At 36.2% G+C, this 23983-nt stretch overlaps 1 protein-coding gene across 1 annotated transcript; it reads left to right on the top strand.

Moving 5' to 3' along the window:
• The first annotated feature begins 22814 nt into the window (after positions 1–22814).
• Positions 22815–23706, top strand: LOC108968533 (probable pseudouridine-5'-phosphatase). Its single transcript, XM_018932625.1, has one exon. It carries the CDS (start codon positions 22930–22932, stop codon positions 23638–23640), a length of 711 nt encoding a protein of 236 aa, XP_018788170.1. The 5' UTR covers positions 22815–22929; the 3' UTR covers positions 23641–23706.
• The last annotated feature ends 277 nt before the right edge of the window (positions 23707–23983 follow it).

Below are 23983 nucleotides of genomic sequence, written 5' to 3'. Positions count from 1 at the left end.
AATGGGTCTGGCAGTGAACGAGGGCAAGACGAAATATCTCCTGTCATCAAACAAACAGTCGTCGCACTCGCGACTTGGCACTCACGTCACTGTTGACAATCATAACTTTGAAGATATCTTCGACTTTTGTCTATTTTGGAACCAGTGTAAACACCACCAACAGTGTCAGCCTAGAAATCCAACGCACGATAACTCTTGCCAACAGGTGCTACTTCGGACTGAGTAGGCAATTGAGAAGCAAATAGTCACTCATAATTCCCGTCCTGCTATATGGTGCAGAGGCTTGGACGATGACAACAACTGATGAGTCGACGTTGCGAGTTTTCGAGAGAAAAGTTCTGCGAAAGATTTATGGTCCTTTGCGCGTTGGCCACGGCGAATATCGCATTCGATGGAACGATGAGCTGTGCGAGATATATGACGACATTGACATAATTCAGCGACCGCGGCAATGGCGCACCGAACTGTCTGTCAAGATTTTTATCGGAGATGTCGCTGAATGCCTTATTTTTACTTTTGGAGTGCAAATTTATCCGACAAATGTGAAGACTTTTTTTCCATTATCCTTTAACCGAAGCCAAGGCACATATTGCAGAGCGACTGTACTTTTTCACTTCTGCTAGTGTCAACAATAAAGAACCAATACAATGCAACAAAAGCGGCATTGTGCCCATTTCCAAAATCAATATACAATCGTATAAATTAACACACATCTGCTGTTGATTTAAGCGTCGATCTCACAGAGAGTTTTGACTTTGATTTTATTTATTTACTTCTGTTGGCACACACTGCAGAGCAATTTCATCGACACACACGCAGACACATTTTTTTCGGTCCTTGCCATGTGTTGCGCCTGCAATTGATTTATTTTTTATTTTTGGAAATTTTCTTTGATTTCACGCATTGCAATCGGTTGATTGTGGGCTAATTGAAAGCAAAGAGATACAAGGAAGCATTTGTGAGCAGCACAAAAGCAAGGCGAGATGTCAGTTGTGCATATTTTTGGTATATACATATGTGTATTTGCTTCTTGTTGAATGCTGCGAAAATAGAAATTGATGTGGCAAGCAGACCTGGCCGAAAAGAAGGAGCAGAGCGTTTAATGCGCTTATAAAAAACAGCTGATTGCACATACGTACACATCCACGCATATCCAAGTAGCATTCATTCATTTGCTCTTACCTCTTGCTTATAAGTACGCAATTCTATTTACCATATATGTATATTTATTTTTTTAAATATTTGGCTCAGTCACAATATTTGCACACTCTGTTTGCCTCTTCCTCGCTTAACATTATACTCAAATGGTTAGTGTTCATAGTGCTTCGTACTCCCTCCAGGGTTGCCACAATTAAATGATTATTTATATAATATCTGAAAGAATATCAGAACGTTGAATGTTGAATAAGTCGGAGAATGGGATAAAGAGATAATATTTATCATTTAATAGCAGATAAACATTAAAACGCCAAATGTATCCTGTCTAGTATGCCACTAAAGTTCTCCTTCAATAGTTTTCTATAACGCGAGGTAAGATCCTCTCTTTTCTAGCGAAACGTTTCAATTGATGAAACAAGTTTATGGCGATGATTGCCTATCCCGTAGCAGAGTGCACGAGTGGCTTCAACGTTTTCAAAATAGTTATGAGGACATAAATGAAGATCAACATGTGAGCCAATCAAAATCCTTGTACACCGGAAAATTAATCGAAGCTGTGCGTGAATTTATCAAAAATCAGCCGAAATCATCACTAAAATTCATGGAAATGGAATTGAACATTTCCAAACAAGCTAAAGCACTCTTTCTACATGCTACTGAATAAAATAATTTGACTTTGCCAAAAAATCATTAAGTCCTGTTTACTTTGGAACGCTCCTTGTATATATATTATAAAATCTCTCACGTTTCCTTTTGGATGTTAAAAACCTCGTGACATACTTCACTTGTTCAGGGTACACAGGGCTGACTCTACATCCCACTTATAAATCGCTTTGAAATATGGCAGCCCTGGTGTCGGTGTACTAAAAACAGGGGTATACTCCTGCACTTGACTTTGTCGTAGTCAAAGAAGATTAAAGGAAATACGAGCTGACAATTTGCTGACTGGCTGGGAAAAGTCACAAAAGCGTGCATACACCGACCGCAAAAAAGCTGCGTCGAAAAATAATAGCAAACATACATCAAAGGCAGGGCAAATAGGAGCTGGAGAGGCGGCAGCAAAAGCGCCAAGCGTTGTGGTTGAATGTTTGCCAACAACACGTGTCATGGTGCAACCAAGCCACCAGTCACCATAACCAGCTACCAACTTCTCGTGCACCAACAGCAACCACAACCACAAAGCAAAGTCAACGAGACCACATGAATCGACGCGATAAATGTCGATGATTAGTAATTTCATATATTTGCTAATCCCTTTCTTTCTCCCCGTTTTGGCGGGCGCCTGAACGAGAATTGACATTTGAAGTGGTATAGTCTTACTTCACACGCATCGGCGACACGTAGTAGTAAAGGAAATAATTCAACTGAAAGTAGCATTAGCAGAGCAATATTGCAGTTAACAAGAGTCGGGGACGCATGATTATTTACATATACAAGTATGATATTCGTATTATTCCAAATTTATTTGTATGGCTGTTTTCTGAGTTTACATTCGCGAGGGTGGATCTGTAATTGCTCTCAACTATTGGAACAAATAAAGTTATTTTCTTTTACCGGAGAAATCTTTCTATTTCCGTTATGGTTCATATTAGTAGTAATATCTAGTAAATTATGCCGAAAAGTAAATTAACGTTTTATAAATTTTTGTAATTTTTCTTTGTCTTACGTATCTTTATAATCACGTAAATATTCGCAATTTTACGCTTTGAGAAGATGGAAGTATAAACCCTGTTGAGTGTTTGAGATATAAAAAGATGATTTTTCCGATAAAAACGTTCAAGTTTAATGGGGAATTTTTATTATCATTCGTAGGATCATCCTTTGGCATTTATGTATTTTTAAGAGATTATCACTTTCGAATGTTGGCTGCGGACCATCCGTGAGTTTAGTAATTTTTGATGACTCGTTCGAGCATTTCGTAACCGGCGAAAGACAGGCGTGATGTTTTGCTGAAAGGTCTGAATTGAAGCGGGACTGTCCGCATACTCTTTAGACTTTACACATCCCCACAAAAGGAAAAAGTCTAACGGTGTTATATCACTCGATCGTGGTGATCAATTGACCGTCCCAAAACGTGAAATTATTTCCAAACGAAAGTGATCTCTCATTGTTTGATGCGATGTGTGGGAAGTGCCGCCATCTGGTTGAAACCAAATCCAATAGTCGGTTATCATGGCGCTATAACGGTAGAAATTGACGGCTACGTTCTCAACGGCATCATTTTTGACGAAATAGGGTCCAATTCAAGCTACTCTTTTTCCCAAATGCGAAAATTTAGCTTTTTTACATACGCATTGAGCCGGAGGAGAGACTCGTTGCTAAATGAAATTTGACTCGAAAACTTTGTATCATCGTGGAACTGGACTTTTCTGACTGACTCCTTTTTATTGCCACTCACGTAAGGTTAGTACAGTTTCTTAGTGGATTTCAATGAAAGTTTATATCCTTATAAATACATTTTCCAAGTCAATTAAAATTCTTTGATAAAATCAAACTGTTTAACACACTTTAATTTTTCAATTTTGAATATATTCTTCTTAAAGTTACTCGAAACAGCTACTGTATATTCTAACTGATTTCTTACACTTATAACCCTCTCAAACCTAGAGATATTTTTCTTAATAATTTCGCATTAAACGTTGGATTACAATTTTTGTTTTATTTTTGGAAATATGTACCAAAATTAACCTGAAAAACGCTTCCAAAGTGTCCTTTTTTAAAAACAGGACATCGCACATTTGTGGTATTTAGGTTATAAGTTGTAAAATATCCCCTCAAAAATAATACAGGCTCATTCTTCAAATTTTTTATTTAACTCAAAAATTTTCTAATACTTCACTATTTTATAAAAATCATTTTAACTTTAATTGTTTGAATAAAGAAAGTTGGGTTACTAAGAAATAGAGAGCAATTGTATATACTTTAGTCAGACATGTGTATGGTACTTTTCAAAACAGTCCCTATTTTTTGCCAGACAAAGGGTAACCTTACATTTTTGGCATCTTCCTCTCGATCGACCTCCGCAATCATTGCGACAAACCCTCGTCGGATCATCTGAAATTGAAAGCCAGTGGTCATAGCGATCATAACGTACATATCAGGTGCATCATGAGGTCGATATTTTGTTCCGTAAAAGTCTTTAGGCAATTTAAAGGGTTCAACCTCATCAGGAGTTTCGAAGTAAGCTGTTAGTACAGTGCCAAGCTCTATTTTGAATGTTAGAAATGACTTGACTTTCGACTTTGGTAATCCGAAAAACGTGCAGTCTCCTCTGTATTCCATTCATGAATTATAGATTGCCAGATCAAGAAAGTGAAAAGACACCTTGACAGTCCATTTCTTTGTCTTCATTTTAATTCTGTAATATTCGAGCATTTGATCACACAAATCAATTCCCTTCCATAAACATGCTATAGTTTTCAATTACTGACGTTATTTCAACGGGCAACCGGCGTTGCAGATTTCTATTCCACCTCTCAACTTCACCAACGGGGTCCTTTCCACATTTACTTAAAGCAACTATAACCGCTTTTGTATCCTTCCATTTCACAGGAGCTACGTTATTATTATTTATAAACTGGCATATATCACCTCGATTCATATCTTTATCCAGAGGGAATTTAACACATTTAGGTATCCTGTTTGTCATTATTGCACCTGTTGCAGGATAATCCATTTGGTAAAGCGATTCTACGGGTGGTATTGTAGTAAAAAACCTGTCGAAATATATTTGGCTGCCTTTCGGTAAATTTTTTTATTAGTCGCATAACTAGACCGCAGCCTTCAAATGTCCCTGCCCCTTGGAAGACTTCAAAATCTACTGCAATGCCCGTAGAAGTTGCGCATACAAGATTTTTTAATCCAATAGGCCGCGGTTTTGATCTGATTACTTGCCGAGCAGGGCATCTTCCAGTGAACGTTATCATTTGTTCGTCAATCGAGTAGTTTGTGATATCAGTTGTAAATTCATTGCAGCGCTTCCTAATCATGTCTATGATGGGTTGAACTCTCCAAAATTTGTTAGTTGAATCTGGAACAGAAAAGTCAACAAAGTGTATGTCTGCCCGTAGTTGGAGAAATTTGTCTCGAGACATTAAATTAAATATGGCAGGAATTTTGCATTCATTTGATCAGTACATTCTTATAGCAGGGTAGCCCAGGCAGCCCATTATGATTGCACACCCGTAAAATCGTTTTATATCGGCTGTTACATAATGCGCCTCTTGGCCACGATTAGCCAAGACGTACTTTTTGGTAAATTTCACCACATTGCCATAGTGGTATTCCGGAAAATAATTATTTAAATATTCTAAAGGTGTCTTCATCCTTATTTGATTTTGGCAACCATAACTTATAGGAAGCTGAGTGTTCTCAAAGTGTGCATTTTCCAAATTGGGGTTTATGTTTAGCGTTCGATGACGATTGTATGACCGCTGGGACCGCGAAGTTTGATTGTTGAGCTTCTGGATTCCCTTCATCGTCATCTGTACTTTTATCGCTTTCTTCTCCACCAGCGTTTACGTTAAACGGAGTCCAAGTTTCATCTACATTGTCATCAGCATCACTGAAGTCTATATCAGATTGATCTAAAATGTCGAAAAATCTTCCTAGAAATTGGGAAGATAACACATTTGTGAGCATGCAACGAAAATGTACTCAGTGCCTGAATAACACAATTGTGATATCTGTAGTTTACTGCCCTCCAATTTATAATAACTATCAGCAAATTAATTTAAATGAGCACAATCACCTGAGAAATTTTATGGTAACTTCAATCACTATCATAATTTTAGTTTTATATGTTTAAAAAGAATAAAAACACTCACCACTTGGAGGCATGTCTAAGCTTGCTAAATTACTCTTTAAAACTAAAACTTGTGATCCGCTATTTAACGTTCAAATGTTGTTTTTTTTGTTTTTTTTTTGCAGTTCTATTGAAAAACAGGCCTCACAATAACTGCTTGCAGGTCAACGTATGAAAAATAAATTTTTTAGGTAGTTCACTGTAGTTAAAAGCAGATCTCACAATTGTTATGGCTAGGTCTGAAAGGGATAAATTGAAGCTGTATTATAACATATGTATAGGATAAATCGGTGCATTGTTCAATTATAGACACATAGCAAATGAACTTTGGTCATATCTCAGCCGCCAATTGTAGTTGTGTTTTGATCGGGTTAGAATTTGTATGGGACACTTTTACGACGCATTAGGATCGAGTTACAAGAAGTTCAGATTTCAAGGACTCCAAATAGTCGGCTATGTCTGGACGAAGGTATAACGATGGCTTAATTTTCCAAATAGCTATCATTATCATTTGCATCGTTTACGGATATTTTTTGGCTAACCTTCGGATTAACGTGTAATCTCCGAGATTATGAAAAAGTCGGCCTACTACTGAGCCAATCTTCTATATACCCTTTTTAAGAGGTTTTCTACAGGCGAATTTTTATTGAACTTGTGATTTCCCAAAAAAAAAAATTTATATTTATAAATAAAAATCACGTGTCACGTTGTTTGTCCGCGATGGACTCCTAAACTACTGAACCGATTTTGGTAAAATTTTGCACACTGTGTCCAATTTGAACCAACTTAAAGATACAAACAATTCATAAATAAATGGACACTCTATTAAGCGGACAACTCTATTAACTGGACAGAAAGGCTGGTAACCAGACATTGAGAAAGCTGCCTTAAATTATTATTATTTAATTAAATTTTCCTTGAAAATTATTTGCATGAACATCTTCAAAATTAAACCTCAAGTATTTACAATCCCTTGCGACAAAAATGTTTATTCCTTTTTCCAATTTTCACTGTAGTTTATTATATGAATAGTATAAAATGTATGCCACAGAAACGTGGCATCCGGATTCCCTAGTATATGATATGATACAAGACCTGCCCGTAAAGCACATAAGTATATACTCAATTTTTTTCACAAAGTGGTGAATTTGCAATTAAAGACTTCATTTTGGTCAACAAAATTATAATTAATTTCTTTTTTTTTTCTTTACTACCGTAGATGTGGCTTACGCTAATTGCTTTTTTCCGCTATTCAGCGTCAATTCAAGACACCAAGTGCAGCCAGGTTCTTCTCCATCTAACCTCCACAACAGAGTGGAGGTCTTCCTCTTCCTTTGCTTCCCCCGGTTTTTCATTTTCCTCGCTTTGCTTCCTTATTCTGTCTCGAGAAAATAGAACTAACGGCATGGGTATTGAGGCCAATGTTATCGATATCATCGGTGTACGTCAGCAGCCGCACAATCTTATAGAAGATTGTACATCTGTTATTTAGCTCAGTAGCTCATGTTAGAAGATATTTGAGAATCAGTATGTGTATCAGGCTGTTTTCTTCTTTTCAATGGTAGTGTTTTTTACGTGGCGATCAGCGCATAACCCTGTTGAGGAATAGTGCGCCTTCTTACTTTAGCTCGCCATCAAACGGATGTTCTTTGAAGAGAAGACTTGATCTAAGACAGAAGATCGTGAGTATCGTTTCTAGCCACTCCCAAAGTACTTTCCTCACTTGAGTGCACTTCAACACATGGCATCATTTTCCTAAAAGGTGTAATTTACTTAAACATAAAAAAGTAGAAATAGTAAAAAAATACATTTCATATACTAGAAAATATACATTTATACAAATAATATATAATATAATATAATAATGCAGATAGTTCAATCAAGTTACGGTGGCCTATTCTGATTTCTATGGGCTCTCTTTCTCTCGCTTCAATATAAATATAAACTTTAATCAATATGATTAAAAGTAACTTTCAACAAACCATATCATAAATACTTTAGATCAAGACACTGACAGAATGATCCAATGTTTTACTTTCCGAAGAAAACAAATAATTTAATTGTAATAATAGTCAAGGGCAATATTACAAGAAAGCTCTTAAATTTTTTTCATTCAATGAATTGCTCGAAATTCCTCAATTCCGCGAACTGCTCAATGTAATTGCTAGTGATTATGTAATATTTTTAGACTGCGTGGCGTATGATTGACGTTTATTGTAACAAGCACCTACGGCTGCGAGGTGAGCTAATCAATTTAATCCACACTGCTTTACGGCGTTTTCACTCATTTCTCTCAACTGTCAGCCGCAGTCGACAGCAACATAAAACTGGTGTGAGTTCACATTCACTCCGTAGGCCATTTCAATATTTATTTTTATTTTATTGCTTTTTTATCTTCCTTTTGCTTCTGCTTTTGATTTCATTTGTTTGCTGCTTCTCCAAACCCAGCCATCATAGGTGGGTCTTTGCAATGCGCACCCAATTCATATCTCCACATGGCTGCTGTGCTCTTTTATTTATTTGTGTTTTTTGTGGTGAATTTGCAAATGTTCATTTCGTGTAAAAGTTTACTTTTATTGGATTTCATTATTTTTTATGATTTTATTTTAATTCAACTTCATGTATTCACATTCCATTTATTTTAGTTTCTATGCATATTGTATTGTGCCATTTCTTGTCCACATTTTGTGTGCCCACAATGGCAATTGCTGCTCTGATTGCTCCATTTGCAGGTGTACATAAGTACCAGGGTAAATATTATATTTGACATCGATAGAATGGGCCAAATGAATGGACAGATTGTCATCAGTCAATATTTGGCTGGATTTGTTTTTGAAGTGCAAGACACAATTCCATTTATTACATTATATCTGTTGCTCTGTTGAATGAGCAAAGAGAGGATAAATTTGAGAGTATTTTACTCTTCTTCTTTTTACACTATTTACACTAGATTTACCAAGAAATTTGAACACCTATTTGTACCAACTTATACCAACACCAGCCATTTAGGCTGGTAATGAAAAATATAGGTTTGGGTGTGTAAATTTTGTATGTTTTATAATGTTTTAAAGAATTCATAAACAGTATTGATACAACATTAACTTAATAAAAACTCGATAGCTGCAATTAATTTATTATTTAAAATAATTATGGCTCTTAACATTTTGTACATACAATAAATAAAATACAAAAAATATATAAACTTTTTTTCGGTGCATTTTCCACAAACATATTTCATACAGACGTTGTTGTTGTAGAAAAAACCTATGGACGGGGTGTTTTTCGTATATGAGGTTTTAACTTCACTTGTTATCCTCATGACTCAAGTCCTCTTGACTTGACTGATAGTCAAAAGTGAGATCTGCGGCCAAACGAAATGAGAAATACTTCCTTCCTTCCTTAAAGTATTTTTTCCAGAAATCCAGAAACTTTTTCACAAAAAATCTAAACTATTAAAAAATACCTGCATCCTCTAGATTCAGATTTAACGCTATATTTTCGGCCCATTTGATCAGTAACGTCAACGCCAAGTTTGATTTTATTATAAAATAACACAATTTCAGGCAGCTTCTTTCTGTCGGTATCAGCTTTGACGCCTTTGTGCTACCTACACAGTCCTACCTTTCGTGGTAAAAGCCTCATTACTACAAATCTACTGAGATGTGTTGCCATTTCGTGTTTCGTCTTTTCCTAGATAAGCACTGCCATTTACGGCATACTTTATTTCAACGTCAGTAGAAAGCCAGAATTTTATTCCAAACTTGTCTGGTTTATTTTGCATATACTGTGTAAACATACACCTTTCTTTGGTAACAATGGTTCATCTACTGTAATATTTGCTCCGGGTTTGAAACAATTTTGGCTGTTGACAATGAATTTATTCCAAAGAGTTGACAATAACGCAAAGTTATATTTCATTTCTTTTATCGAAACTCATAGTTTTAGAAAAAAGTCAGGACTCCAGTTTAGGTTCCCTAAGCACGACAGCTTCAAACTTTTCCTGCGAATGCACCAATGAAAGCTTTCAATTTATCCTGTAAAGATGTCCATTTCTGCTCTAAAACTCGAGAGGCTTTTAATTCGGTACAAGTTCTGATATGCTCTATCATTAAGGTGATCAATAATAAAAATTCACTTCTTTAGCAGCATAAGCAGACTGCACATATTCGGTTTTGTTTATTGTGCAAAAAAACACTGTCTTCTTCATTGCTCCATTTTTCTCCATTATTTTGACCAAGATTTTCATCATCACTGCTCTCAATATGGAATATATGTTTTTAAGGCTAGGTGATTGAGTCTCTCTACTCAAAAGACCTTCAAAATAAAATATGTTATTTTGAGTTTTCAAATTGGCAGGCGCAATTGGCCTTACATCGGTGACATGAACTAAGTACACTGAAAGTGTAGGAGTATAGTGAGCTGCTTGGTTCCAAATTGAAGCTTCCCAAAGGAAGACGCATACGATATTTCGGAATTACTATTTTTTTTTACCTCTTTCCTTACCCTCATAATCATTATCTTAGACCGTAATGAGCACAAGGAACACAAGTGGAAGAGTTACTAATAAAGGTGGATGAAAAAGATGTTCCAAGATCCTCTTTAAAGTAAAAAGCTGATTAATCGGATTAGTGTACTTGAGTTATAGGTCCTTAAAGAATAATGTTCATATTAATGCCATTTATAGTATAATAATACCAGCGAACTCAAATATTGGCCAGTTTCATGTTACTTTGGTTTTTCAAAATATAACGCCTTTAATTCTCAGGGTCACAGACTCAGCGAAGATGAAGATATACTTTCGGCTAAAATCATCTATCTTTCAGAAACCACCTTCATTAAAAACACATACATATATGCCATACATAGATATATAAATAACTCAAGGTTACACCGTCTTTAATAATCAAGCTAAAGGCGTTGCTTAAAGCGAGCACAGCGCCTATAAGGTTCAACGAATGTGAGTACACGCACACACAAAAAAAATGCACGAGTGTGTGTGCCTGCAGGCGCATTCTTCTATTTTGTTGCCTGAATCCATATTTGCAGCAAAAATCATTGTTGTTCGCAAACAAATAAATTTTGGACGTGTCTAAAATTTTTATACCACACACCAGTGTATGTCTGCATACTTTAAGGCGTACACGCCATTACGAAGGCATTGAAAGGCTGCGTGTAGTTGGCTTCGTCACCACATGCCTGCGCACGTACGCGAGCATATGCACGTACATACATTTATAAAAGTCGTCAAATTTATAAACAAAGGCCCGCAACAGGCTTGCTGCGTAACGGCACTCGATGTGCGCCAGCGACAAGCATCTTATGTAATTGGTTTATTTGTCGAATGCAGAAAGTCGAAAAAGAAATTCAAATAAATGAGAGAGAGGAGAGGGCGCTTTGAATTTAAAACATTTAGCCGCAGAGGCCGCAAAATATGTTGACTTTTAAACCCATATACAAACAAACATACGCACACACAAACATACTCATAAATTAGCGACCTACTACTTATTAACTAAGGGGAAACAATATTTTAACATAAATTTAAGCGCGCCAGCAATTCCACCTTGTTCTACATGCTCTCCTATGTACTTCCATAAAATATGTGTGTTGCCAATATATACATATTTGCAGAGTAAAAAATGGTATTTACTTACTGTAATCAAAAATGTGCAAATATTTGCCGATTTAAGTTCGTAAAAATATTCGCAAATATTAGGCAATACACAAAGCAGCAATTCGCTGGGGATCGGCAAAAACAATATTAATGCGGCCACGGGCGTAGTTAAATAATGTCGCAATTTGCCAAATTAAAAACCGAGTTTTATATTTATTTTTCACGAAATTTTATTTTTGGGGGATTAAAAAACATCGCTTCTACCTTTGCATGTGGCATATTGTGGTTTTTGTAAATCGCCGTCCCTCCAAGTTATAAAAACCACAATATGCCACATAAAGCCCTGCTTACTCAAAGAGCGTATAGCGTATATGCAGAGTGTAAATGTGTGTACAAATTCAGCATAAGAAATAGGACATCCTACATAAGAGATTTTAAAGGGACGTAGCCGCGATTAATTCTCTATCGGTTAAGTTACTGGTTAATTATCCAACGGCGCTGCCAGAGATTTTTATTAAAGTTTCGATGAGTTTTTAAGGCCCAATAGACAATTCTCACCGAAACTCGTGTGTACGTGTGATCGTTTCTCCCTTTCTCACGCTATGGTGAGTGTCACGATGTGTATGTATTAATTTCCACACCAAACCTTCTGAGTTTCGGTAGCCGTGACTTGATGGTTGTGAATGCCAATTCAGCTACTTTGAGCAAAAAATAGTAATATTTTTTTAATAAGTTTAAAATACTTAATTTATTGTTCAAAATCTATGTCGTCCCCTACAAAGTAACTCGCCTTAGTCCCAATAAACTTGTGTCAACGTTTTTCCAATCCTCAAAACAGTTGTTAAAGTTAATTTCAATTTACTCAAAACGGTTTCCCCGTAGCGGTCGTTTGAGTTTGCTGAATAACCAAAAGTCAAACTGAGCTAAATCTGGTGAATAAGGTGGTTGCGACGCGATATTGGTTGCAAATTTGGCGAATAACACACGAAGCATTACACTCAAAGAGTATTCCTTGTTGACAGTTTAGCCGGTCGGAAGGAATTCAGTGTGTACCACAACACGATAATCGAAGAAAACTGTCAACATAACCATGATTTTTGACCTGCTTTGACGTGGTTTTTTCGGCTTCGTCTCACTTTGGCCACAATATTCCGCCGATTGATCTTCTGATTCAAGATCGTAAGCATAAATCCAAGACTCACCGCCAGTAATAATACGTTTCATGACATTCTGGTAGTCGCAAAGTATTGTTTCACAGAAGTTAATGCAACGCTGTTTTCTGAAAAAAAAACTGAGTAATTTTGGAACCAATCGTACTTTCATTTTTCTTAGGTACAACTGATCTTTCCTAACGGGTTTCTTTGACCCTTCCGATAATTCAACGATGCCAGTAAGATCTCTGACTGTTAATCGTCGGTTTTCAAATACCAATTCCTTAATTTTGGTAGGTGATCCTGATGACCGGTCCTCGACCCTCTTTGAATAAGTTGTAAATTTATGTTTCTTCGAAGGACAGCCTCTCGTTAATCTTTGCCGAATAGATCAGGGGTTCTCATACTCAAATTTTTATATGCTGTATCTCATTTGGCTCTCAAACAAATCTCCCTTTTATTATTTGGAACTTCTCACATAAATAAAACATTGTAATATTATAGAACACTTTCATAAAACCATGCCTTTCACAAGCAGTTCGACATTAACTGACATATGGCAACTCCACATGACAAGTGATTGCAAACAAAGCTTTTATTGACATTGTTTAATAAAGATTTAACATGTGGAAAGCACTGAATCATTTGCAAATATTGGTTTCGTTTTTGTAAACGAAGGCAGCTAACAAAAAATGTGCCAGGGCAAAGCTGTCGAGTAATATTGATAGCGAAAAACTACATTGTTTGATTGCAGTGACTTTTTAATATTAAAATGTGCGCTGTGAACTTCATCCACGGTGTTATGTGGAAGTCAAATGACTAGAAACAAATGAATGTTTCAATTTATACATGCCGGTTCAATGCGACGATAAAGAAATAGAAAACGGAAACATTTTGAAACTGCTTTATTTGGAAGCCCACTGTCGGAAATATTTTGTTTTTTCTCGAAATGAAATCATACAACTTTGATATTTAACAGCTCTGAGGGGTCAAGTCTTTAGCTGGTAAATCTATAGTTATGGATATACCTTTATATGTACAACTAAATTCAAAAACAAGGTGTACCTGTAACCTGCGAAGTGGACAAAAGACAAGTAAGTAAGGGCCAAGTTCGAAGGAAATGCTTTCATAAATCAAGCTGATGTTTGAAAATGCTTATTTTAGGTTTATATGGGCTAGGAGAAATATGAAACCGATGTTTCTCACTTTTACAACACGCCACATTATTTCCAGAAAACTATCTTTCACTATGTTTCAATGTTTTATATCGTCGTTGGCTTTTGATTTTCTACAATTATACAGTGAAAGAATCATATTAAATTTAGAATAGTAATATACGAAAGTAGCCATGATTAAAATTTTATTTTTTATCCACAATTTTTAATTAAAAAATTCGTAGCACTGAATTTAAGCGATTTTGATTATTAATAAAAACATTTCAACGTTTTTCGTTTCACCTTCTAATAAGTTTGGTTGAATAATTCATCAAATATTCTAAGACACTTAAGAACTAGCTAGAATTATGATTTTTTGAGCTTCAAAACGGGATTGAAACTTTAAATTATCAGAAAGATCCTAAGCCCTTTAAAAACATTAACAATACGGGTCCAAAAGTTCCTTTAAGAAGATAGCAGAAAATGTTTTAAAATAGGATTGAAACATATTTCATTTTATTTTGAATCGAAATGATCCCAGAAGTTTGTGTAGTGATTTTAATATATTGGGTCAATAGATGAATATCGCGTTCCCTGAGGCGGATTTTTTAGATCCGAAAAAAGAAAATGGCTGCAATTGTAGAAAATATATTTTCTTAAGCTATACATAAGTAGACATCAACTTTTATGTGTCTTACCGCCAACAAATAGTTATGCTTTCTTGAGTATAGATATCTATTTATAGCATGATATATGCATGAAATACAAATATTGTACTATCCATTGCAAAGGAACACGCATGATGCTAAAATATCGCTTTAGCAAGGGCACTTATGGGCTAAAAATTTTGAAAACCTAACACTGACATAATGTAACCAGTAAAGAAGGGCTAAGTTCGGGTGCAACCGAACATTTTACACTCTTGTAACTTGCAAGAATCAAAGCCAGGGAAATAATCATAGAACTAATCATACATAGTAAAGTCAGCCGGATGTTCGAAAATCATGATGTTAGTTATATAAGGCTAGGCTAAGTTTTATTCACAAAGACACTCTGCTATAAGTAAAACATGTTCTCTTGTTTCAATTGGCATAACTCACATATTGACCAATATATGCGGTACAAAGACACTCGGGATTCGAAAATCTTTATATTAAGTATATGAGGGCTAAGGGAAGTATTGGTCCAATACAACTTATTTTTGACATACCTACCATTATAAGGAAGGATTATCCTTAATTTCAGCATATATATATCAGACATTGAAATACATTTATTATTAAAAGTGAAGTACAGGTAACGGGGTTTAAATATTCGGTACCTAGGGGCTTGAACTGTTTTTATTGAAGTTAAAGAAATATATTTTGGTCATAAGGTGGCACACACTAGAAATATTTTCGAGCAAAGTTTTTTCCTGCTATATAATTTGCTTTTTTATTTCTGTACTGTATAGTGCTGTATGGGAAGTACGCGTGGTTATTGTCCGATTTCGCTCATTTGCGCAAATATTAAAAGAATGCTACGTACTAAATTTAGTCAAAATCGGTTGTTCGGGTCCCGAGATATGGAGTTTCACAAAAAAGTGGCGGTGGCCACGCGTACCATATAATTTTCACACCAGCTCCCATAAAGCTCTCTCATACCGCTTATCAAATTTATCCCACAAGGGCCTTGCTACCACGATCCACAGTACCAAATTACAATTTTACAAGTATATCTTAATTTAGAGCTTAGTTATGGCACTTCATATGTTTTTGGTTAATGGCGATTTGCGAGCGTGGCAGTAGTCCGATTATGCCCATCTAGGAACTTGAATTTTTTGTTTGTACTAAGGAACCCATATACCAAGTTTATCAAGATATCTCCATTTTTACTCACGTTGCAGCTTGACGGACGGAGAGACAGACAGTCAACCGGATTTTAACTTTTCTCATCATCCTGATATCCTATATATGTCTTTTTCATTGGTACTGTTTTTTACGTGGCGGGTCCCAAACCCAGCGCACAACCCTGTGGAGGGGATGTTTCGCCTTCTCACTTTAGCTCGCCTTCAAACGGATGGTCGTAGGCTACCCAGAGGATACTTAGTCAAAGACCGGAAGTCGTGAGCTGCTTGAGTCATATTTAAAAGAATCGTTTCTGGCCACTCTAAAGTAAATAACTTCGCTCCCTTGCGTGAACTTCTCCTTCCATCCTCCTTGCTGTTGTTAACTCGGTTATAATCGCGTGAGCGGTGCCTACGCCAATAAAGAAAATATATATATCTCGATTAGTTTTAAGTGATACGTACAACCGTTAGGTGTACGTCCACACCCCATATAACGGTATTGTTAAAAACTACTAAAAGCGCATTAAATCAATAATTAACTATGGCAAAGATATTAAATTTTACCCCCAAGATGGTATAAGAGTGTCAATGGGCGTGGCACCGCCCACTTCTAGGTAAAATCCCATATTTCGGCATTTGCTCGACCGATCTATTCATTCTACTGACATTCTACAGAAATTGTTATCTCACTGTGCTAAAATGCTGGAAATCTAACTACAATCACTCCCCCTTTCCATATACCACAATTTAAAATTCCATCAGATTCTTTCAGTTTCCTGTACGTAATTAATATAATGAAATAAAAATTTGCACGATTATTTCCTTTAAAGTATACCATCTTCTGGCCAAAAATTGTCCAAATCCAAGCAGAACTGGTACTAGGCCCTAGGTACCAAACATGTGGATCCCACTACCTACAATTGATATTTTACGAATAATATCGACCAATGTTTGATATATATATGTAATTGAAATTCAGAAAGAATCTTTTCCTGTATACCTATTGTAAAGATTTCACTTTTTTTTTTAATTTTGTTTGTTTTGTTTTTCAATATTTTGATTTGTGAATTATTTGAATCGTTCAATTTCGGGCGCTTGCTTTTTTATTCCAGCTATTCAAAAGAAAAATTATTGAAAATTATTCACTGAATACTTTACATATGTGTGTTTCACGCAAAGTGATCCATTGCAGATTGAAATTTGTTACGAAGAGGTCACCCTAATATCGGTCGGTGTGTTTTTTGCGAGCAACGTATGGCAGCCCAAGGCAAGGCAAGGCAAGAAGCACTCCCAGTATGCAATGACATACGTGCGGAATTATGGATCACGGTCAATCAACAATCGATCGTCACGATGTCATAGCACAACTTTTCAAACAGCAGTTACGATGTTTAATGGTGCTGTTGGATGCTAGATGTACTCTGTTGAGTGGCAAAAGAGAGGTTTGCCACACTTACACATTCATCTTTGGATGGTAATTCCTGATGCAGAGAAAGATCCAGTATTATTCGAAGTGGTGAAAACCAATATGATTCATGCACCTTTCGAACAGTTTACTTTTGCAACTCATGAACGTTTTCCGACCATTGTGCGTCTCGCAGTTAATTTGGAGAATGGCCAAAGAGTTATTTCAAATCAGAGAATGCAGTGCAGCCAATGAAAACACCGCCAGCAGCAAAATTAACGTTTACGAGTTTTTGAACAACTTTCGCCAGTGATCTGTTTGCGAGAACATTGCTCTATTCGGAAATATCTTGACATACATGGAATGCATCATCGAAGAAATAGTTACGCAGAAAGGAAGGCAAACCAATAGATTGACATCCAAATGTGTTCTCAACTAATTCCTTAATACGAAGTTATACAATCCACCCGTAAAATGACGATGGTTTCTAATTTCGATTAATGTTCGCGGTTCAACTTCATTTGAGTCATTGCGAACTGTGAATGGTACGGTGTGTGCAAAAATTCCAGTTAATACTTACGGTGGTTTGATATCAATTACATTCGCCGTTTATCAATTCACGAAAGATGAACTCATCACGAACGTTTATCCGAACATTGGCCAAACTATCGTAACTACGATTCCTTAAGTGCACGCGCAATGTTAGCTGTCAAAAATACCGATGTTGATGGCTTGAACTGGAAGATGCAAAGTCAAATTCCGGGAGACTTGCGCTCATACAAATCGATCGATCATATTGACAATAAAGACGACGCCGTGAATTATCCAGTGGAATTTCTAAATTCTTTGTAGCGGCTTGGTATGAAACCGCATAATTTGCATCTCAAAGTTGGATCAGTCGTTATTATGTTTCGCAATCTTCATACACCGAAACTGTGTAATGGAATCCGACTGATTGTGACGCATCTATCGAATACAAGTGGACATAATGCTTGATTCTATGATTTCCTTTGAGTTCCAATGATTGGCCATTTCAGTTCAAACGTATGTATTCCGTTTCCAGTGAAGATCGCATTTGAGGTGACGATCAACAGGACACAACATGGTTTGCCAAGTTTGGAAGTGCTATGCTTTTCACACGGTCAGGTATATAGTACGTGGCGTGGTCACGAGTTTGAAAACCATCTTTTCTGTACACCGAGACAGTCACCAAAAAATGTGGTTTATCAAGCAACGTTACATTGAAAACAAAAATTAAATGATAAATTTAATTTTCTTTTCATTTGAAAACACATAATTTCACGCAGGACAACCGCTGCAGGGTCAGCTAGTTGTGTGATATTTTAATGACACTAAATGGAAAAGTTTGATTAGAATGGAATTCATAAACTCGGTTTGGAAAATTCTTATTATTTATTTTAAAGTGCAAAATATGTGAATATATTAATAATAAATTTAAGAGCAATTCACTTATGCTGGATATGACCACCTTTTGCCTCAACTATGGCCTTGAGGCGGTCAAAAAACGAATCGCGAGCTGCCCGAATGTGACTTGCCGATATTTTGGCCCACCCACGAACAATAGCTTTCTTCAGCATCTCGAGACTGGTGTATTTTTTATTTCGGACCTTGCTCTCCAAAATGGCCCAGAGAGAATAATCCATGGGATTCGCATCTGGTGAATGTTGAAGTTCGGAACGTTGTTTTTCAGGCATTCTTGGTTCACTCGCACTTTGTGAGACAGTGCTGAGTCTTGTTGAAACGTCCATGGTTTGCGACCGAAATATTTGTTTACCTACAGCTTCAAAGCAGCCTCTAGAATACTTTCCCGATAATATGTCGCATTTACTTTGACGCCGTGCTCGATGAAATCAATTGGAGAGCGCCCATCTGCGGTGACAGCGGCCCAAACCATTATTTTTGGTGGACGCTGCCTCCTGGTGACCAACCGATGACTTAGATTCTCGTATGAATGATCAGTCAAGTAAACCCTATCGTTTTAAGAGTTTATGAATTTCTCAATTGGAAAAATTGTTTCGTCAGAAAACACAATGTTCGGAATTTGACCGCTTTCGGCCAAGCGAAGCAACTGCTTCGCTCTCTTAAGTCTTACTCGCTGCTTCCGTGTGACATCATGAGCCTTTTGGAACTAGTAAAGATTGACCTTGAGCCCATCTTTCAATATGCGTCGGATGCTGCGATCGGAGATTTTCAGTTCTTTCGCCATTTGATTGGTTCTTCACTTTCCGAACCATCCACCAAAAATATACAAGTAACAAAAGAATCATATGGTCGTTCACAGCTGAGATCACCTGATCGAAATAGTTGATTTTCCGGGACAGAGTTTCAAATTAAACAACCTAAAAATAGTAAAGAGGTTGCAAAGGCGCGTTATCAATATTTGTTGGGTATTAGGTTCCCCCGGAGGCCTATTTTCACCCATATCATATATACAATACTAAGCAAAAATATATGTATTCTTCAAATATTTTTAATAAAATAGAAAAGATTTATTATTATTTTGATAAAATAAATAAAATTTTAATCACAACGAGGTAAATCTTTATGAATTTTAATAATCGAAATATATTTGAAAATTTAATAAAAACGTACTTAAAATAATAAATTAGACAGCATAACATGGCAACACACTCGTCCCATGGCATTTGGCCGTTTTAGTAGTAGAATATTTAGGAAATCGTAACGAACTGTCTAAGCCCTGAGTCTTCCCTCATTCTATTGCATTCTTAGTGTAATTTCTGTCATTCTACAAGCTTTCGCCTGTGTATGTATGGGTGACAATGATAGGATTTGTTACTTGCAGGTTTATACAATGTACGTATCAGACGTAGTACATAGCTCAATTGGAGATGTGTTTTTTCATACCCGGAACAGGGTATATTAAGTTCCCACGATATTTTTAACACTCAAAAGGAAACGTCGGAGTATATACTGTGTGCAACACAATTGAGCAAGTAAAATCAAATATTCCTGATTTCAAAATTTTTTTGCATACGCAACTTATTATGAAAAGAATATACTATATATGTATTCGAAAAGGTATTCTAGTTGAGTTTTTTTTCGCAGAAATATAACGGTACAATTTCTCAATATGTTGCTGGCGACGTCTGGCTTGCGTCGCGTGCACATTTGCTCAATTGTGTTACAACATCGGTTGCGTTCAGACGTGTGAGCATAGCTAAGACCAAATAAACAACTTTCGAGGATTTTAAATATCAGTAGCTCTATTTATCAATTAACTAACGCTTTCAAAAGTATTTTTCATTTTATAGACGGTAAGTAGAATTGGAAAGATTGTTTTTTGTGAAGCTGTTTAACTTCGTGGTTTTTTTTTGTTTTTGGAAAAATTAAGCTGCCTGTATTAAAAAATTTATGCTTCAATGGTTGAACAAATGGTTCATTTGGGTCAGTGAAGAATATTGCTAACTGTCATGAAATAACAGTACCAAAACATTGATTTGGTCGGCGATCCGTTTTAAATAACGACGATAGCGAACTATCAACCGTCTGGTGGCCCCGGGAGCAGTAAAATCGGGTACTGAAATTCAAAAAGAACTGGAGAGGACATACGGAAAACAAGTTTCTCGCACGACTGTACACCACGAGTTGAAAAAACTAGGGTTTAAAGCCAGGCGCAAAATTAAAAAAAACCTTTGCTTACTAAACGTCATCAAGAACTACGTCTAAAATTTGCTAAAGCGCACCGAAACTGTCACCAGTCCAGTATTTGTATAATGTATTTTGGACAGACGAAAGCAAGATTAATCTTCACGGGTCAGACGGAATACATAACGTTTAGAAGAAGTCATCAAGGACTATTACCAGCCGGGATGTCATCCCAACACTAAAATTTGGAGGCGGAAAAGTACTTTTTTGGGGTGGCTTTTGTAAAAGTGGTGTTGGGGACCTAATTTTAATCGAGGGAAATATGGACGCGAATGTGTATATAGATATATTAAGGCAAAGGTATTTTTCTTCGTTGGAGAAATTGGGTCTGGACAGTAGCAAAATCGTTCTGATGCAAGACAATGACCCCAAGCACAAAGCTAAGAAGACTATATCTTAGAAGTCAACGAACAGAAACTTTGGAATGGCCCCTCAAAGTCCCGATATTAATACTATCGAAAACGTGTGGTTTGTTAAAAAAAAAAACAGTATACAATTATGCCAGTCCACCGAAAACAAAGGCGGAATTATTTACTAGATGTGTAGAACTATGGAACTCCATCACTACAAAAGAATGTGAAGATTTAGTCAATAGCGTTCCCAAGCGGATTGAAGCGGTGATTGCAGCCAAAGGAGACTATACTAAATATTAAAGCGGTAAAAGATACATTGTATCAAAATAGAGCAAGTGCCATACAAGAGAATTCATATTTTCTTCTTATAAAACTTGAATAAATTTGTTACTCTTTTGTTGTTTTATATTATAGACTGACTGAAGAAGGTATTTGAAAAAACTGCAATTCAATTCGCTCATATCAAATACACATTTTTTGTAAGAATTGACATTCGTGATTTTATTTGCTCAATTGTGTTACATACTGTATATGAAACAACGCCGTGACGAGATTAGTCGATTTACCCATGTCTGTCTCTCTGTCCGGCCGTCCTTCCGTCTGTATGGACGCGAACTAGACTCTCTGGTCTAAAACTTTACAGACACAAGCCGCCGATATCGGACAGCTATAGTATATATCTGTCATACAAACCGAACGATCGGAATCAAGTACTTATATATGTATATGGAAAACTCTTTCATTTAACGTGGAATTTTAAAAAAAATTCGTCATTTTAACACTAGATAGTCTAAGCACGTCATTTTGACTGCTTTCAGGCAATATAGGTATATATGTGACCTGGTTTACGGAAAGGGGTTAGGTGTCAAAATATCAATTTTCACTTTATAGTTTGATTCGGATGGAAGATGAGATGCTTTTTCACGTGATAGAAGACTAGTTTTCGCACGTTAGCTCCCTTTTCGTAGACCAGGCCACATATAGTACTAAGTTTCCGTCTTTCTAGTGTTAATATAGTTTTAACGGACGCGATCTAAAATAAAGCAACAAAACTAAGTCCAAACTTATGACTTTCTATAGAGGATTTGATTGTACTAGAATTTGATGTAATTTATTAACTGTTTTATCGAATTATGGACGTTTAATTCTTTCGCTACATCTTTCAATATAAAGTTTTGCCAATACCTGAAGAAATTTCACGGGATGTAATCCTTGCAAGTTGAAATTGTATAAAATGAAATTAGCTCTTGCTTACTTTATTCCTTGAAGAATTCTAATTCTAAGTCGTTTCGCTGAAATTTCGATAATTTCTTATCCAAGTTATGCTTTTTTTCGTTAAATATTTCTTCATTTAGATCCATACTCAAGTCGCCAAATGTAAGTTTTGTAGTGCTTCTGCCAATGTTATTTTTAGAAAGATTATATTTTTTAGTAAAAAAAATTATCATTTAGATATACATATATATATTATGTGGCGGAGGTTGTTATACATAAACTGTTGTGCTCAGTCTTTTCTGAAAATTATTAAGATAAATATTGAACATTTTTTTTATCTTGTACTCCAATTGTACTGGTTGTGTTTGAAATTTTTATTTTCCCTTTTTTTGTTTTTTCTTTTGAATGAAAACTTTTTGGTGTCAATGGTATCTCAATCGTTATATAATTTTATTTTAATCAAGAAGCCGTCAAAGTTTTGATACAAAATTGGTATTTTTCCTAATATTTCACACAATTTAACATATTGATCTTTACAGTTTAATAAAGACTGCTGCAATATGTGTAGTAAATTTAAGAATGTCACGCATTGCATATTTGATTTGGATGGTTTGTTACTAGATACTGAAGTGGTGTATGAAGAAATTGTGAAGCAAATAGCTGGTTCTTTTAATAAGTCTTACCCACGTGATGTGCGATTGAAACTGCTTGGCACAACCGAGCAAAAATCGGCTGAAATTGCTGTCAACGAACTTGAGTTGCCCATAACGGTCGAGGAATACCTGAAAATATTTTCAAATAAATGTAAGGAAATGTTGGGGAACTCACCGTTAATGCGTGGTGCAGAGCGATTGCTGAGGCATCTCGATGCTAATAAAATTCCTTTAGCATTGGCTACTAGTTCTGGCGAGCACATGGTTGAAATAAAAATTACTCATCATCGCGACGTGTTTAAGCTTTTTCATCATCGGGTTTGCGGTTCCACTGACCCAGAAGTCAAAGCCGGCAAACCTTCTCCTGACATATTTCTTATAGCTGCTTCTCGTTTCGCGGACAAACCTTGCCCATCAAACTGTCTTGTTTTTGAAGACGCGCCAAATGGCGTTCAGGCAGCCTTAAGTGCAGGAATGCAAGTTGTGATGGTACCTGATGACCTTGTGACGAAGGAACTCCGTAAGGGAGCAACTCAAGTGTTAAAGTCTTTAGAAGATTTTCGTCCCGAAGATTTCGGCTTACCGCCTTATTCGGAAATTTGCCAAGTTACAATTTAAAACTTGAAATCGCATTGTTTATCTGGCAAAAGAACTTAAAAACAAATAAACTTCAAATTGATTTCGAAAAAAGCATGAGAACAAATTAAACCGCGATACCCGCCGTTTTTAGGGAAAATAAATTGTGGGAGAAACCAGGGATGCCCGGTTGAATGCCGGCTACTTTTAGAGTTTGTCCTTGACTTTTATTTATTGTGATAGAGAAAACCACTTTTAACGGCAATTGTAGGCGTTTCATCTGGAAGGTAAGTATGTGGTTATTATAGGAGTTTTTGATTTTAGCTATTTCTAGTTAGCCAGGTTTTCTTGTAAATTCTGAAATACCTGTTTAATAAGGTCATCC

The sequence above is a fragment of the Bactrocera latifrons genome, unplaced genomic scaffold (assembly GCF_001853355.1).
Source record: "Bactrocera latifrons isolate USDA-ARS-PBARC rearing strain unplaced genomic scaffold, ASM185335v1 scaffold_22, whole genome shotgun sequence".
Classification (NCBI taxonomy): Eukaryota; Metazoa; Arthropoda; class Insecta; order Diptera; family Tephritidae; genus Bactrocera; species Bactrocera latifrons.
The sequence above is the reverse complement of the archived record's forward strand: the minus strand, read 5'-3'. Positions and strand labels throughout refer to the sequence as shown.